Raw genomic sequence first — 16492 nt, forward strand, 5'->3', positions numbered from 1 at the left:
AGAAACTCACGTCCCAAATTCCAATGCTGTGACTACTACCAATGATTTACAAATAATATCAATAATGGATTGAAAAAGTAGAAGTCTTAACTTATCGATACATCAAAATTCTACCAATAAAAAATCTTAACTTAATTCAAACTAAATACCTACATAGTTTTAATCTAAACTTGAAAGGAAATCCTTAAACATTCGACAAAAATATAATCTCCTAAAAGTCACTAATTATTTTCCTTGCCTTTCAAGCTTGATGCTATAGAATATTAGCACGTATTTTTCTATTTATGAAAAGTATCGGGGCCATTGTCTTAAAAGTGTTTATTTCGTGTTCGTGTATATTGTATCAACATAATAACTTCACAAACACTACACATTTGTCAGGTCTAACATAAGATCTGTAGACCACCATTTTGAGAAACTCACAAAACTTTTAAAATGGTGAGATTAGATGCAGATATATTTCTCATTTCAATAAACACAGTCGACATTTACATGATATGCTAAAAATCGAAAGGAACCACCACCCCACTAAACCTCCCTTCCAACACCCCATGTATATATCTAAACTCAATAATTTTCCTATCTTCTTTCCTATTCATTTACATAATCCTATTTCCTTCCATACACCATACACCACCCAAAAAAAACCCTTCTTCCCTCCACCCTTCCCATATTCCCCATTCCCCAACCTTCTTCAACCTCGGGCCACAAGTACAATCCGGTTCACATTTCAGCCCAAATCTCAAGCATCTTCGACCCGGTTCCCGGGCCCACAAAAGAACCCGACCCACCGAACCGGTCCATAATAAACCAGCCAAAATGGGTGCATGTGATGCAGTCTATAGAGCTTCAAGGGTGATGGATGCTTTTGTAAATACAGAAAGAACAAAGGGTGCTTCTTCTCCCGGGTGTATAGTTGTTGGCACTATCGTGTACCCTCTTGGATCCGGTTCTAGTACCATTTCACACGATATTTCTCGGGAATTTACGTAATCGGTCCCTCCAACTGATTCATGTAAATAGATGTTGTAAGCTGCACGACGTCCACGTGTTTTAATTATCCTCATCCCAATGTAGAACATCATGGAATCGTGACTAGATTGATAGTTTCTGAATCCCGCTGTTGTTCTTGAAAAACTCACCCCCTACAAACACACATCATTCACTCCATTAATACATATCACATCCTTCAACTTTTTAAATCTGTATCCAAATTATACCATTATAACCTGTTGTTTACCGGTTATAATGGTATAACTAGTACAACAAAAGAAGTTTAGAGAATGTCTAAACTCCTTTTGTTGTTAGTTGTAAGTTGTTACAACTTACAACTAACAAATACATACCTGAGTCAAGGTTATGAACACGTGAATGGGACACGATGCGTCAGAACCCGTGGCCCGTACTCTAAACTGCGGATTCTGATGCCACGTGTCATAATCTTGACACCCACCGGCACTATACCCCCGCCATTGCCCATGCACGGAGTATCGCATCTCTGGTGGATAAACCCGGCAAACATAAATCGACCGAAAATGAATCTGGAAATCTTGCCAACTCATCCAAAATATCCCATCTCTCGCCTATTACAAATCAAACGTTGAAAAAATTAAAAAAAAAAACATATTTATATAATCTCAACATGTATGATTTCTTATAACATAAACATAAACATATGACATACCCGAGGGACATGTTTAAGTTTGTGTTTCATCCTGTCCGTCCATTCGGGAGATGAATCGGACCACGGCCCGTTCCATTCGACTTCATTAGCCCACGGGTTTCGGATTTGAACGAGTTTATGGCCATCAACTTCTCGGACTTGAAGTAAGGAATACGCGTGTCCTTGAACGATTCCACTTGAAGAGATGTGGACATCTGAGCCCGATGGGCTTCCGGCTCCTAATAAGAATCCTTCTTGTTTGAAGCGGAGTAATTGAGACCATAATCGGCCACTAGCGAGATCGATTTGTGCTTGTGCGCTTCTCATGTCGATTTCTTCACCAGCCCCACCTGTGAGGTCAACTAGCGCGTCTTGGACTAGTCCTCCTTCTAGGGCTTCGTAGGACCCGTGGAGTTTTGCGTATGCTTTTTCTAGTAAGGAAACCCAAAGCTCGTTGCCTTTTTTGCTTGTGGCAAATGCGGGTTTTCCCGGGGATTCGCATGGGATCCAGTCGTCCACCACAACGGGAACCCATTCGCCCTAACAAGATTACAATGTTAGATGATTGTATTATAATCAACAAAACCACAGGCTCCAGAATATACCTGAATGCAGAAACGGACAGTGTAGATTCCTTCCTCGTTATATTCAGGTGTAATTATCACTTCTGATATTCTTGAAACCTCAGTCAGAACAGCAACAGCACTCAAAAACCAACAATCACCCAAACGCCCCTGTTCAAAAACACAAATTAAACCAAACAAACACATGAAGAAGAAGAAGAAGAAGAAGAAGAAGAAGAAGAAGAAAGATATACCTGACAAACATCGGAAGGATTTGCATCACCAGAAAACAAACATGGAGGAGAACCCAACTGATTTTCAGTGACTATTTCCCTTGGTTTCATCCATTTAGACACAACCTGCAATTTAGAAGGTGGATTGTCTGGATCAAGAAACAAGGACCTGTCAATTGGAGGAAACTCTTGATCTGTAAAGTGTGCTTCTCCTTTAGCCAAAAGGTTTTCTTTCACAGCAAGTTCAACCGATAGCATTCGTTGAATAATCTCTTCATGTGTTTCCATTCTTGGTTTTCTCAACCTTCTTGCAAAAGAATCCATATCCACAATCACTCCTTCACGTTCCGATCTCCTTTTCCTCCCACTTGAATACTGCCCATCCCAATCCACGTCATCACGGTCATACAAATCCACCTCAGCAGGATCACTATCCCACTCATCAACCTATCAAAAGTCAAAACAAACATTGTGTTATGTTAATATGTTATGTGGTGATCTTGATCTGTTAGGACTCATACATACTGATATACAAACAAATATACCCTGGGAGGAGAATCACTCCATTGCCAATTATCTTCAGGGAGATCGAGCATATTGTAATCGGTGGACCCCATGGCGGCAGGAAGGGCGGAGATTTCATCTTCCAACAAACATCGCCCCCAGAGAAAAAGATCCATTATATGCATTTTCGATTCCGCCCCTTCGCTATCCGACCGCCCAAACGCGTCTACATCCGTAGGCGGTCTGACACCCACCCAGACGTCAGTCCCCGGCTCCCAAATCCCATTCCCAACCCGCAACGGTAATCCGGTCTGATACCCGTCAAATCCACCGTCTAAATAACACGTCGCCTCCCCTAAATCCGCATCAATCGTCACAGTCACCGTATGCCACCTGGCAATCATAAATTTTTTTAATATTATCTGTACATGACATAACATTATATTTGACAAAAATATCATCTGAAGCTATTGGATTACCTTCCATCGGCGATGCACGCTGCACCGATGTTCCATCCCTTTGATACGGTAGACTGTCTGTCTCCTTGGCGGTCTTCTTTGGTTATCAGTCGAAGCCCGACTTGTCCCGCCTCGATTCCTTGCTCGGACCCCGCCACGAGAATTTCCCAACAAATTTGTTTTTGAAATTCGGTTCCCAAGAGACAAACGGGCCCCGACTCTGGTTGGATCATAACCGCCATTGAAAAACTAACTTTTTGTGTTTGACATATCGTGGGGTCCAGTTGACCGCAGTATCTTCCACTTGTTACCGGTTCATCATCAAGAACACACACCGCACCCGGTATTCCCGTCTGACACCCAAAATTATAATTTCAATTTCAATTTTTTTAATAAAATTATTGATGAAATGGGAGATGGGAATTGGGAATTACTTGGAGGGCGCGACGAGATAACTGAGTGGCGCGAATTCTTTTTGCAATACTTGAAACGCGTTCACGGGCGAAAGAATCATCAAGAACGGAATCACCGCCTACCGCCCGCACGGCGGCTGACATGGCGGCAGCCTCCCTACTTCCGGCGTTTGGAATCGAGGATATCAATGTAGCTTCAATCTCTTTCCATTTTCTTTCTTCTTTTTCCAAAAGTGCTTTTCTCCTTTCTTTACCTCTCCCTTCCTCTTCACGTCTCTGCATCAACATCTCCTCTTCCATCTCCTTCTCTCGTATATAACTAAAATCCCAAACAAAAAAAAAGTGTCAAATTAGGGTTTCCAAGTATCAAGATGACAAATTGAGTATCTTGATTTGGGTTCTTACCTTTCTTGTATGATTTCAAACTGTCTACGATCTTCTGGCATCCATTTTTTAATCTTTTTAGCACTTAGATCCGAAAAACCAATGCTATCAAGAAAGAGTCTTAATCGAACCTCATCCTGTAACCCAAATTTAAAACATTAACACGAATAAAACATAAATTACTTCACATGAAATGGGTTCATGGATTCATGTGTTGACCTGTACACGTTCTGCTTTAGCAGTCAAACCGAGTAAAAGAAGTAAATAGCCACCGAATTTGTCCCACATGTATACCCACTCAGTATCGATTGCTTCTTCTAAAGCTAGAATCCGTGCATGTGCACACATTTCTCTTCTGTAACCTACATCATTTGTTGAATCATGTTGAAAACATATCCCGTGTTTTATCTTTCTAATAATCGATCCAGCTGCTAGTTCTTCGTTTTTTAATCTATCTCTTAGTTTCATAACATCTGCTCTTGGAAGCACAAAGTTTCCTGCTCTATCACGTGTTACAGTAGGGTCTCCAACTAAAAGAGCAGCTGAGCTAGCAGACCTTTGTGGGGCCGAATAAGTTCCCGATAAAGCATTTCTTGTCTGAAAAAAAAAATCATTTATAGAAAATATAAATCAAAGAAAAACAATATTAAGTTATTAACTACTAAATGTAATTGGATTTATATATTACCTTGGTGGCAGAACGGGCGATTGCTTGAATGATGGTGTCTTTACTGAGAAAGTGTACAGCATCTTCCATCATCTGTTAATTGAAGAAAAGAATCAGTTTTTTTAGTGGAAAAGAATGTTTTTTTTATTGAATTATAACTTGGGTCAAAGTCAAACCTCGAGAGTCAAACATGGTCGAGAGACTGCAAACCCGAATGATACAACAAGTGTAATTGCTGATACGGCTGCTCCAGCAAATGGTGGATAGATTACTAAGCTTGCAACAACACCCCACCCTTCAATTGCTAATGCAATCCCATAGAGGACAATGAAAGCTACACTGTTGAACAAGAGTAGATTGTGTTAGAGAAAGGGATTTAAAGAGGTGGGAATTGGAGATTCCGACAAAGTGGGAATTGGTGATTCCGATTTCCTACGAACCTGACGTTTTTCCCGCAATCAGCATGAGCATCGTATACATAAACAGGGAGAACACGTGGAGAGTATACTACTATAGGGGGTGAAAGAAGCACCTATTGGAATAATAAAAAAATAAAATAAAGTTTATCATAAGAAACCTATAAAGATAAGCTTCAATAAGATAACATGATTGTAGATTTGTATTTATAATTCTATATAAACTTACAGTCAATGCTCTGCCAGCAAGAAGAAACAAGAATGAAAAGTAACCAACTGAAGCTCCAACGAAAGATCTCCCTTTAATTTCATAAAAAAAAAAAAAAGTATTGATTATGTGTCTCTCATGAAGGTTATCAACAAAAAAAAAATCAAAAAGATAAAAGAAAATGATGAGGTTTTTGTGTACCTTGTCGCCATCCAACAAAGAATGCAGCAAGGGCGAGTAGAAATGCAAGAAAAGAAACAACAAACATTTGCATTCTTGTTAAGTAAAAGTTGTTTGAAGCCCAAAAGTGGATGATTCCAATAGCTAGAACAATGAGGAGTAGAAGCAAAAGGAAAGATGCCCCAATCTGTTGTCATACAAAACATAGATCAAGTTATAACATAAAACCCTAAATCATAAACCCTAAATAGTAAGTATTTAAACATGGAATTACCGTCCATGGTTGAATTATGACAATTACAGCCGAAATTGCACTTAGAAGAAGAAGAAGTCCGATAATGACAAACACATAAACACCTCGTGAAAGTCTCCAATTATCATCCTTCCTGAAAATTTCCCACAAAAATAATCAATTAATGATTAATCGCCTTTCAAAACTCTTTTTGTAATTAGATATAATATGAGAGATACCATTTAAGCAAACCAGAGGAAAGCGATAGCAAAGCTGGGATGCAAACCAAAGGAAGTAATGCAGCTAAAAAATCGGCTTTTTCAGGTACGTCGTCATCTCTAGAGTTCACAACTTCAAGATATGATGCGCCACAAAATGCAACCAGAACAACTACAGAGAGAAAGGGCATAATGGTAAATTGAATACAGTTTTTATTATAAAAAAGGAAGAAGATAAGATAAGATAAACGTGAGAATAGTTACCTGAAAATATGGCGACACATATGGCTGAAGATAAAGAGAAACGATAAGTTGCAAACCATGAGGCAATTGGTAAGAGCCCTGTAACTATCAATGCAATTACAGCAGCCATGGCCCATCCGATGTAAGCTGAAGATGCGTATGGAGATTTGATACTGTTGTCGCCACCTGTCCACCCTTTGTAGCCTAAATCCTCTAAAGGCTTTGCAGATACGATTGCACCTAGGGCTAATACGGATCCAATAAAGATTGATATGCAAATCGAAAGTACAACTCCCTGAAAATATTTTAGAAGCTAATAAGTTAATGGATAAGAAGTAAGAAGATTAAAGATAAGTAGATACAAACCTCTTTCATCCAAAGAGTTCGATAGTTTCCTACTTGACCTCCATAGTCAACTCTTGACACCCAAAATCGGTACCCATTGTGTATCCAAATTGGAATTGCAACAGAAAGGCATGCTACCATGAGTGGTAGGGTTAAAGATAATCCAAGAAGAACAGATGATTTGCTGAAATATTAGTTGAAGATGGATTAAAGTTAAAAAAATAAATCTTTTACTTGTGAATCTATTGAAAAATTAAATTATTGTACCTTAAGAAAGACAGCAGCAGACCAACACAGGTGCTTAGAAGCCAAGCGATAAAACCATACTGAAATTTTTTAACATAATAGAGTTCAAAAATAAAGAAAAAAAAATAGAAAAAGAAATTACAAAAAATGTAGTTTACCTTTCGGGGTTTTGAAGTCATCACCATGTCTTCAGCTTGTAGTGACCGAAGGAAAGCCATAATGGAACAGATAACAAGTGATAGTAGCAAAACAGCACACCCGAATTCAAACTGTATCCATTTTTATAGATTATAGATTAAAAAAAGAAGAAGAAGAAGAAGAAGAAGAAGCAACTTTTGTATACAAAGGAAACCCTTTATACCTGTTGATGTGTTGCACCAATGACTTCGACTGTTTTTGGACGAAAATGCCCCACAATGACAGTTTCAACAATGAACACAAAACTAAAAAGAACCCATGCACGTTCTGGAGTCCCAGCAATATGATGCAAAAGGAGTCTGAAAATTCTAAGCCATTTTTCAAGTCCACGAATCCTAAGTTCTTCAGATAATGAAATTTGATTAGGCAAAGTGTTATCAACAACACCATTTGAATCACTAATCATAATATCAGTATTATCACGATGATCTCTATCAGCATCAAGACTACTCCTTTGCAACAACGCGAGTATTGTGGGGTCCAATCCGTTTTCTTTCAACATCACTGCAAAATTCGGATCCAAACCCTTATCTTGTAACAAATTAGTCAACTCAATGTCCCCTTCTCTTGCTCTTTTCTTCAACAAAGACGTGATTCTTGGGTCATTAAACTTTTCTTGAAATGCCAAAGCTAAGTTCAAGTCAAGTGTCTGTTGATTTGAAGTTGACTCATCACTATTTTGGTCAAAGTTTCTTTCAGCTTCTTGGACAATTGATCTGCAAGAACTACTGTGTAGAACTACACTAGGTCTTCCACTATCTAAGCTTTTTTCACTGTTGATTCCTTCTGCATGATTCCAATTGTTACCTAAATGACCAGTTTCTGCACTACTACTACGTTTCACACTTGAACCACATCCTTCTGATGAACTTGAAGAACTGTTTTGTTCTTTTTTTCTGAAACCTTCTCTGAGGCGAATCACAGTGCTTTGTAAGGCGTCTCTTCTTGCTGCTAAAGGGTTTGTGACTGACAGGTGGCGCGTCACAGCTGCGCCAAGTAAGACGGACCCCACAACCGCATAACTTATACAGTGTCCAAGATACCTATGCAGATAAAGAACACGCAAAAGTTCAAGAAACGAAGGTAAAAGTTGTGTGTGTATGTATAAAGATTAGAGGAATAGAAAATTAGAAAAAATACCAGTAATGAACTCCAAAGCATATCAGGAAGACACGAGAAGCACCAGCAACAAAAAGAGCAATGACACGGCTTTGAAGAAGCTCAAACCCGTATAAACAGGCACCCATGTTCCAATCTAGGAATAGGAATCAAGAAATTAAGGAAGATAGGATATAAGGAAATTAGGAAATTAGGAGTAGCATTGGTTTAATGTGTACATATATACCAAGAATTATAACAGCAGCAGATGTGATAGCCCCGAGCCAATTTGACTCCTTTGCTGTTAAGCCATACAATATAGAATACACAAGAAGTACAAGAAGTGACCCGAGATAAAGAAGCCCGAGATGTGACACCCTGAAAGAGTTATTACTCCTATTAGTGAAAATATGTCGCAAGATTCATAAAGATGCAATCTTTATTGTGAAAAGACCATGTAAATGTATGAATAGATGATAAAAGATTGGAAAAGGCCAAAAGGGTACTTGCCTTCTAGATTGTCTAGGATATAAGTCATTTGGATCTGGTGGTTCTGGTAAACATGCAACTGGGCCAACTTCAATGCAGTCAGAATAAGCAAATTTGTATGCACTTCTAACATATTCATCAACATCCAAACCGTTTCCTGTAATGATTTGAGCACAATAAGTACAATGAAGAATAAGCAAACATGAGAGAAGAAGATGAAAGAATAGGTTATAGGTCACATGTAGTGACAACCTACCATTAAACACCATTCTGCAAATGAAGAGCATGTTGATTGCTAAAGCAATTGCTGAGACCCCAAAGAAGAATCCAGAAGGTGAATACCGTTGTGGAGCAGTTGAACCAGCTGTAACATAAACTGCACATAGTTCGTATGCACAGAGGAGTGCAACAGCTAGAAGAAGAAGAACAGCAACAGCTCCTATTCATGAAACGACATTTGTACCCTTTAATATCTTTTAGAAATGGATGATATATGTGTAAGATGTTGTAAACTGAAAGGAAAATGGATATGGGAGATTTGGATCATACTTGAGCTTTGCCACTGTGTTCGCCACCAGAGCATTATGGAATAGAATGCCAAAAGAAGAGCAGTTCCAGCCATAATTACTGCTAAACCAATAATATCTCTCCCAAGTATTAAGATTAACCAACATCCCCATGTGATAAGAACTACAATTGGAGAAATGACAACAAGCCATGAACAAAGGGATAGAAAACCGCATAGTATTCCCAATTGAGGGCCTTGGAGGAAACTTGGCCATTTTCTAGCAAAGATCCAACTGAGCAAATATGACAGCAATAACAGAAAGTGTTAGGTGATACCTTTTAAGAGGTTCAAAATGAACAAATTTAAACCAACTGGTTAATAACTTAAGGCATGTTAATCTAAAGTCCCTTACTTATGGTTGAACATTTAAGAGGTTCAAAATGTAATGTTATTATATACTTATATACCCAATTTCCAAATCTTCCTATTTGTAACTTTTGAGTTCTGTTTAGCTGAAAAATGTAACATGAGGTGATCTCGTTGACCACTGATAAAGAAAGAGTGGTCAAAGAAAGCTATTGAATTCCCCATTGCTTCAAAGGAGAACCCAAAACGACAAAAACTGTATAACAAAACAGGAAATAAGGAAGAAGTACCTGTATATCCGCCATGGCCGCCAATTAACAGCCCAAAGTATCGCAAAAGAAGCCAACCCCAAGAAAGAGAAAAGGGTTCCCGATATTATGCATGCCAACATTACATCCCTGTCATCCCCTTCCATGGCTTCTTCCTCCCTTTTCTCTCTAGCTTTTCAACTACACCGCAGATAATATACAGAAACAAATCAAAGTGTGATTAACATATAATTTAAAATAAAACATAAAATCCAACCTAACTAAGTTACTTTGAAACCAAAAAGATATGCAATTGAAGCAAACAACTTACTTCACTGAACTGGTTTCAGCTGCCAATAACATCGTGATAACTTCTAGGACGCGAAATTGAGTTCAAGAGGAACTAGGGTTTAGTTTATTTTTTCAGCTGGATAGCACCGTCATGTAATCAATAAACAAAATCAGGAAGTTAGGGTTTTGAAGAATGTAGCGATGGACGACTTCAGCAACACCAAGTTTTGGAATTTTCTTCTTCCGTATGAAACCCCTTTTCGATTTGTTAGAGCTCCTATTTACACGCAGTTTCACACTCAAACACACAGTGAAAAAAAAATGAGAGCTTTTTAGCGAAATTTGAGAGAAGGAAAGAGTAAAAGATTGGGGATACTGGATAGTGGTTTTGTAAATAATGATAAAATAACAGCAGCTGCATATGCTTGTCTCAGAGCAATTCAAGTCGAGTAGCTGGAGGGTGGCGCGTGGACTCCACAGCCAATGAGAAACGAGCGGTGGTTCTTGACTGAGAAATATATTGGTACGTGTACAGAGTGATTGCGTCTGCACGTGGGGAAACCTTATCGTTCAGACACCTTTGGTCTATTTCTACCACTTAATTACCCGAGAAAAAAACCCGGTTTCGTGGAGGATTAGTGGAAAAGTGTTGATTAAAAATTCTATTAGTTGAAAAGTAGGGGGACCCATAAGAAAATTTGTCAAACTTGATAGTCTACGATTGAAAATTTTGGTTTATAATTATTGGGTTTATATTGGACTTTAGGGTTTGAAATTTGAAGCCGAATGGGCTGGACCTAACTAAGGGTATATATTTGAAAGCTCCCATTTTGGGCTTCTTACTAACTTTATAAGTTTTAATCAAGAAATCATGGTGATCGACTAAGTTTAACTCTTTGTTTCTTAACGTATTGTCGATAATGTGAGCAATGGTCTCATCTTATTTAGTTCTTCAATTAAATGAAGTAGTATGCAGGATTTGCCGATTGGGTAAAACCCCCCATGTTTATAATTGTTATACAATATTAGTCACACAAAATGCTAAGATTATGGAAGATGTAAACTAGAGACAAAATTGCAAAAATAATCTCCTGTAATTGTCAAAATTATATGGTTTTAGTCCAAAAAAAATTGTTGGTGCATCATTGATCCAATTTTGGATAGTCTGTGTGGTTTTGGTCCCTGTGATTAACATTTTTGTATGGTTTTGGTCCACACCCAACTTGAAAAGACGAATATGCCCTTATATAATTATTTTTTTAGTTTTTTATTTAGTTTCTTATTGTTTTTATTTAAAAAGAAAAAAATAAACTCTCTCTCTCTCTCTCTCTCTCTCTCTCTCTCTCTCTCTAAAAACACCATCACCCTACCACCACTAGAGCACCACATATCGGACCTCTGACTGTCGGACGACCAACTGTCGAACCTCCAACTATCGGACCACCACCTGTCAAATAGTGACCTGTCGATGCACCACCTACCGAACCATCCATTTCTCTTAAATCACACTCCACCACACCCTAAATGAGATCCACAACAAGATCCACAACTCCATCACCCTAGTTTCGATGATAAGAAGAGGCCCAGTGGTTTCAGATCGGGGCATAAGGAAGTTGATGATGGCGGCAATCCGATGGCTGAGTGCAGATTTAGTGGTTCCGATGGATGTAGAATGACGGCAAATCCTTACCCATTCGTTGATAGATAGTGTCTAGGGTTCCGAGGACGGCAGCGCACAAAGGTTAGAGTTGCGATGGCAAAGCAGTTTAACTATGTTAGTCGAACCAATCAAAATCATGTTAGGGTTCCAGTGGACTTCGAGTACGTGATTAGGGTTGTACTCCAATGAATGATCAATCTTATGATTACATCACTAATAATATTTCAGAAACATTTAATTCTTGGATTGGTAAATTGTGTTGTAAACTCATGCTTTATCTCCTTGTTGCAATTATGGAAAATATTATGAAACGGTTTGATAAGAAAAGAAATCTGGTGAATACATGGAATTGCGCATTGGTTCCTATTGCTAAGAATCATCTCAATGACATCGCTAAGGTAAGCATGTTAAATTATTTAGTTGAATGACTATATTTATTTTAGTTTTTACTTTAGTCATACATATGTGTTTTTAATTTGTCATATAGAACTTGGGTAAATATGAACTTACTAGAAGTTGTGACAATCAAGCTGAAGTAAAGTACAAGGGAAAACGTTGGGCAATCAATCTAGATGAAAGAAAATGCAGTTGTCGAGTGTGGCAATGTGTACATGCAACAACTTTTATTGCTTTTATAAGGGATGCTAATTAGGACAACTATGTTGATCCCTATTTCAGTATAGATAAATTTAAATCGGCATATGCTTTTTCAAATTGTTCCGATGCCCGGACAAGATCAATGGGCGCAAAAAGATGGGAACAAAATATATTCACCTATTATCAAACGCATGCCTGGACGACCAAGAAAAATGGAATTAAACCATCTGATTAATCTAAAAGAAGACACAAGTGTTCGTGATTTGGTGAATATGGACACCATGAATAGACATGTAAAAATCTTGCATCTCAAAGTTTTAATCGAAGTGAAATATCCGCCTCTAAAAGGTTACTTAGATTTTTATTTCCTTTTTTATATTCATTAAAATGCAAATAATCTCATTGTTCATTTTAGGAGACATGGAAAGAAATCAAAATCTCATGGTGGTTTGGGAGTCTCGGGGTCTACATGAAAAAGGCTCATGAAATTAGTTAGTCATTTTGACAATTTTGTTAGATTTAGTTGCAAATGTTCTTAATTAGGATTCAATTAATGGATTATTTTGTTAGTACGTGACATAAATAAATATTTTGATATGGTTTTTCTTTCATGGATTTGCATTAGTTGTCAAACTTGTATATACAGTGACTTACAAGGACTATTTTTGCAAAAACAAATTCTACATAGGGATTGTAACTATAATTTACATAAGGACCTTTGTTTTATGTAAATGGTGAATTATGTAGACCTTTTTTCTAAAAAGGTTTTCTGAACATGGACCTTTTATGACATATAGTGTAACATCCAAATTGTTAAACTAAATTTTTCATCTTTAAATTCATATAAAAATATTGTTCATAGAAAACATCCCAAAAAATCGCATACGTCATATACAAATCATCATCAAAATATCAGAGTGTCCCAAAATATTTGGAATCATAAACTGCAGTCGAATGTGTATAATCAAGCCTTCGCCTTTTTGCGATCATCAGAAGTACCTAAAACACATTTAATCAACTATTGTAAGCACGAAGCGTAGTGAGTTCCTCAAAATATCACATACAACATAACACAAAATAAACAGTTATGGGTTATTAGAAACCTTGAAAACTACCCGAAATCTGGCAAACAGTATGCCCAGGTGGGCAAGGTAGCATATCGGTTGGATCTTCTGGAAGAGCTTAGACAGATCCACAACACTTTTCATGTTTTGCAGCTGTGGAAGTGCATAGTCGATGATACGTGGTGGTTCCTTTGGAGGACATTTAGGTAGATGACAACCTGAACTACATCGAGAGACCAGTAGCCATTCTCGACAGGAAGACGAAGGATCTGAGGAACAAGAGCATAGAGTTGGTGAAGGTGCAGTGGCAGCACCGTAAGGGCTCGAAATAGATGTGGGAGCCAGAGGACAAGATGAGGGAGCATTACCCCGAGCTATTCCCAACAGAAGCAGCAACAGACTTCGAGGACGAAGTCTAATTCAAATAGGGGAGATTTGTAACGTCCGAGATTTAGCAGGTATATTGCTTTGTATTCAAGTCATAATTATTAAAATGTTGGGATTTTTGGGCGGAGCGTACACTGGGCGTACAAGGTGTACGTGCGGCGTACATATAAAAGGCGCGAAACGGGGAGCCCTCATGCGTACGCTGAGCGTAGGGTGATCAGATGCAAACCCTAAATTTTAGGGTTTTCCCCTATTTAAACAACTTATAACCCTTCAAACCCTTATCCTCTCAGTCTCCCTTGTTATCTCGGTGCCTAACTCGAACCCTAACTCCATTGCATGTATTTTGAGCTTACGTTAAGCATTTTGGTGTTATTATGGTGGTTTTGAAGAATAAGGAGCAAGAGCTTGGAGAAGGCTTGTAGACCTAGAAGTTTGGCATCATTTCTGACCCATTAGAGGTATAAAGCTTTGAACTTGATCATTGCATGCTTAGATCTAGTTTTGGGGTGTTTTATGTCACATTTTGGTCCGATACTTGAGGTCCTTTGAGTTTTAGAAGATTCTGTCCAAATGAGCTGTCCTTTTTGGCTCTTGGAGGTGTAAGAACTCAAAAATCAAGGGTAAAAAAATTCATTTTTAAATGTAGCTAAAGCATTGACACCATTTATTTCAGACATTTCAAATCATCATTAAGTAATATATTTATCAGAGTTTATCCCAAAATCATTCATGCGGAAATCGTAGGTGTGTGCACTGCGATCAATTCGAGTCCTTCTTTTCCAAATTGATGATACCTGAAACCATAAACAAAATTGTAAGCACGAAGCTTAGTGAGTTCCCCAGAGCATACCCCACAAAATCCACGTAACCACATAACCCATATCAGCTATAACAACTACATAAACTGTAACAATCGCATAAGCATGCATATACACATATAAAGATGCCATTGAAATCCTCCAAGGTCTTATTCACATACTCACGTAAATCATATCAACTACACCAGCCATGCATATAAACATATAGGGAAGCCCTAGAAACCCTCCAGGGTCTTACACCGGGTGCCACGGGAACCCCCACATGGTCTTAGCCCAATGCCTCGGGAACCCGCCGAGGTCTTTGACTTAGGATGCTAAGGAAACCCTCCAAGGTCATATACCTACGTACCTCGGGACCCCCCCCCCCCCCCGAGGTTTTGACCTAGGATGCCAAGGAAACCCTCTAAGGTCTTATAATTTAGTGCCCCGGGAACCCCCGAGGTCTTCCATGCAAGTATCACAAGGACCACTAGCATATCACGTACCACAAAATCAATTAGCATACCACATAATCACTAGCATACTCCCTATCACATAACCAGCTAAGATGCCACATAACTTAACTTCATCTAGTGTATCACATATCATAAAATGGGCCGGCATTGGTGCCTTAGACCCATTGGTATGGTGAGGAGACTCACCTGGCACTGATGAAGTCCCGCAGACACAATCTGAACTGCTGGATGACAGATTCCCGAACTGTCAATATTAAAATATCACCCAATTAATAATTAGGTTCCAACATAAAATCATAAGTCCAAGCTCAAGGTAAAAGACTGTTTTACCCTTATCTTGGCTTGATTCAACTCAAGGCCCAAATCCAAAGGCCCAAAAGTTAAACTATGAATCAAAGCCCAACATATGGCCCAATTTCCCAAATAGGGCCCAAACCTCTATATGGACTTATTTAAGGCCCAAACAATCATTCTAGTCCAAACATTGGGTATTCTCGTGGCCCAACCTCTCATAAGCCTTAGGGCTCGGTTGTGGCCCACTTATGGCCCAATTTTCCCAATTGGGCCTAAGCCTCTCTAACGGGTCTTATTCTAAGGCCCAATGATTTCCTAAGTCTATAACATGTTCCTAATTGGCCCATTAAGGCCCACAACAACTTAGTTCAGTAGGTGGCCCGATAAGAACCCAATTCCAATTAAGGTTTTTCACATTAAGTGTCCCTACTCAACCCATTAAGGACTTAATCCAATATGTCCAATATTTCATTTAAGTTAATTTGCCATTATTTGTTAATTAATATTTCAAGTTCATTAAATAATCTCGATGCGGTCCCGATAAGTCCCAAATTAGGGTTTTCCAAAACCTAATTAGGGTTTCCAACCCATCTTAGCCCAATAGGTCCAAAACCAAGTCCTTAAGCCCGTTAGGGTTTTCCTTAGGTCAATTAGGGTCCATTAGACCCATTAGGGTTTCACTAAGCCCATTAGGGTTTTAGTCTCTTGTCCAAACATCCCAGCGAATCACAACACAATGAGGCACACCACCACCCGACGCGGCGGCCGGTGGCTACAGGAGGCGGCAGCCACCACCCTACGGTGGTGGTTTGGGTTTCTTTTCATTATACTTTAGCTAATTACAATTTGCAATGCCTTAACCAAGAATAAACACACACACTAACTACATCAACACACACATATGGTGGCTTATGGAGGCAGCCACCACCTCACGGTGGCATGTGGTGGCGGAAAACAGTTTCAAGGTAACATCACCATGGTCGGCGGCCAGGGTGGGTTTTTCTCTCGATCTCCGGCTAAGCTTTCACGCACACACACAACAA

General features: G+C 38.8%; 1 protein-coding gene across 1 annotated transcript; it reads right to left on the reverse strand.

The window, feature by feature from the left end:
* Positions 1-428: 428 nt before the first annotated feature.
* Positions 429-10553, reverse strand: LOC111903332 (calpain-type cysteine protease DEK1). Its single transcript, XM_023899111.3, has 29 exons — positions 10212-10553; positions 9923-10081; positions 9308-9558; positions 9015-9197; positions 8780-8915; positions 8517-8647; positions 8312-8426; positions 7335-8214; positions 7132-7242; positions 6995-7053; positions 6749-6911; positions 6404-6677; positions 6161-6311; positions 5964-6075; positions 5711-5876; positions 5531-5601; positions 5326-5417; positions 5062-5224; positions 4907-4978; positions 4438-4815; positions 4240-4355; positions 3856-4153; positions 3443-3774; positions 3005-3356; positions 2481-2906; positions 2269-2397; positions 1685-2203; positions 1347-1583; positions 429-1145 (listed from the first exon to the last, which is right to left on the reverse strand). The coding sequence occupies exons 2-29, from the start codon at positions 10045-10047 to the stop codon at positions 840-842; spliced, it is 6348 nt and encodes a 2115-aa protein (XP_023754879.1). The 5' UTR covers positions 10048-10081; positions 10212-10553; the 3' UTR covers positions 429-839.
* Positions 10554-16492: the final 5939 nt, after the last annotated feature.

Source organism: Lactuca sativa, chromosome 6 (genome assembly GCF_002870075.4).
Source record: "Lactuca sativa cultivar Salinas chromosome 6, Lsat_Salinas_v11, whole genome shotgun sequence".
Taxonomy (NCBI): domain Eukaryota; kingdom Viridiplantae; phylum Streptophyta; class Magnoliopsida; order Asterales; family Asteraceae; genus Lactuca; species Lactuca sativa.

What these genes read in the sequence shown, in the direction of transcription:
- LOC111903332 (XM_023899111.3), bottom strand. Translation starts at nt 10,047, where the DNA reads ATGGAAGGGGATGACAGGGATGTAATGTTGGCATGCATAATATCGGGA. An exon ending in TGCTGCTGTTATAATTCTTG is followed by an intron (nt 8,427 to 8,516) that starts GTATATATGTAC and finishes TCCTATTCCTAG; the next exon opens with ATTGGAACATGGGTGCCTGT. An exon ending in AACTTAAACATGTCCCTCGG is followed by an intron (nt 1,584 to 1,684) that starts GTATGTCATATG and finishes GATTTGTAATAG; the next exon opens with GCGAGAGATGGGATATTTTG.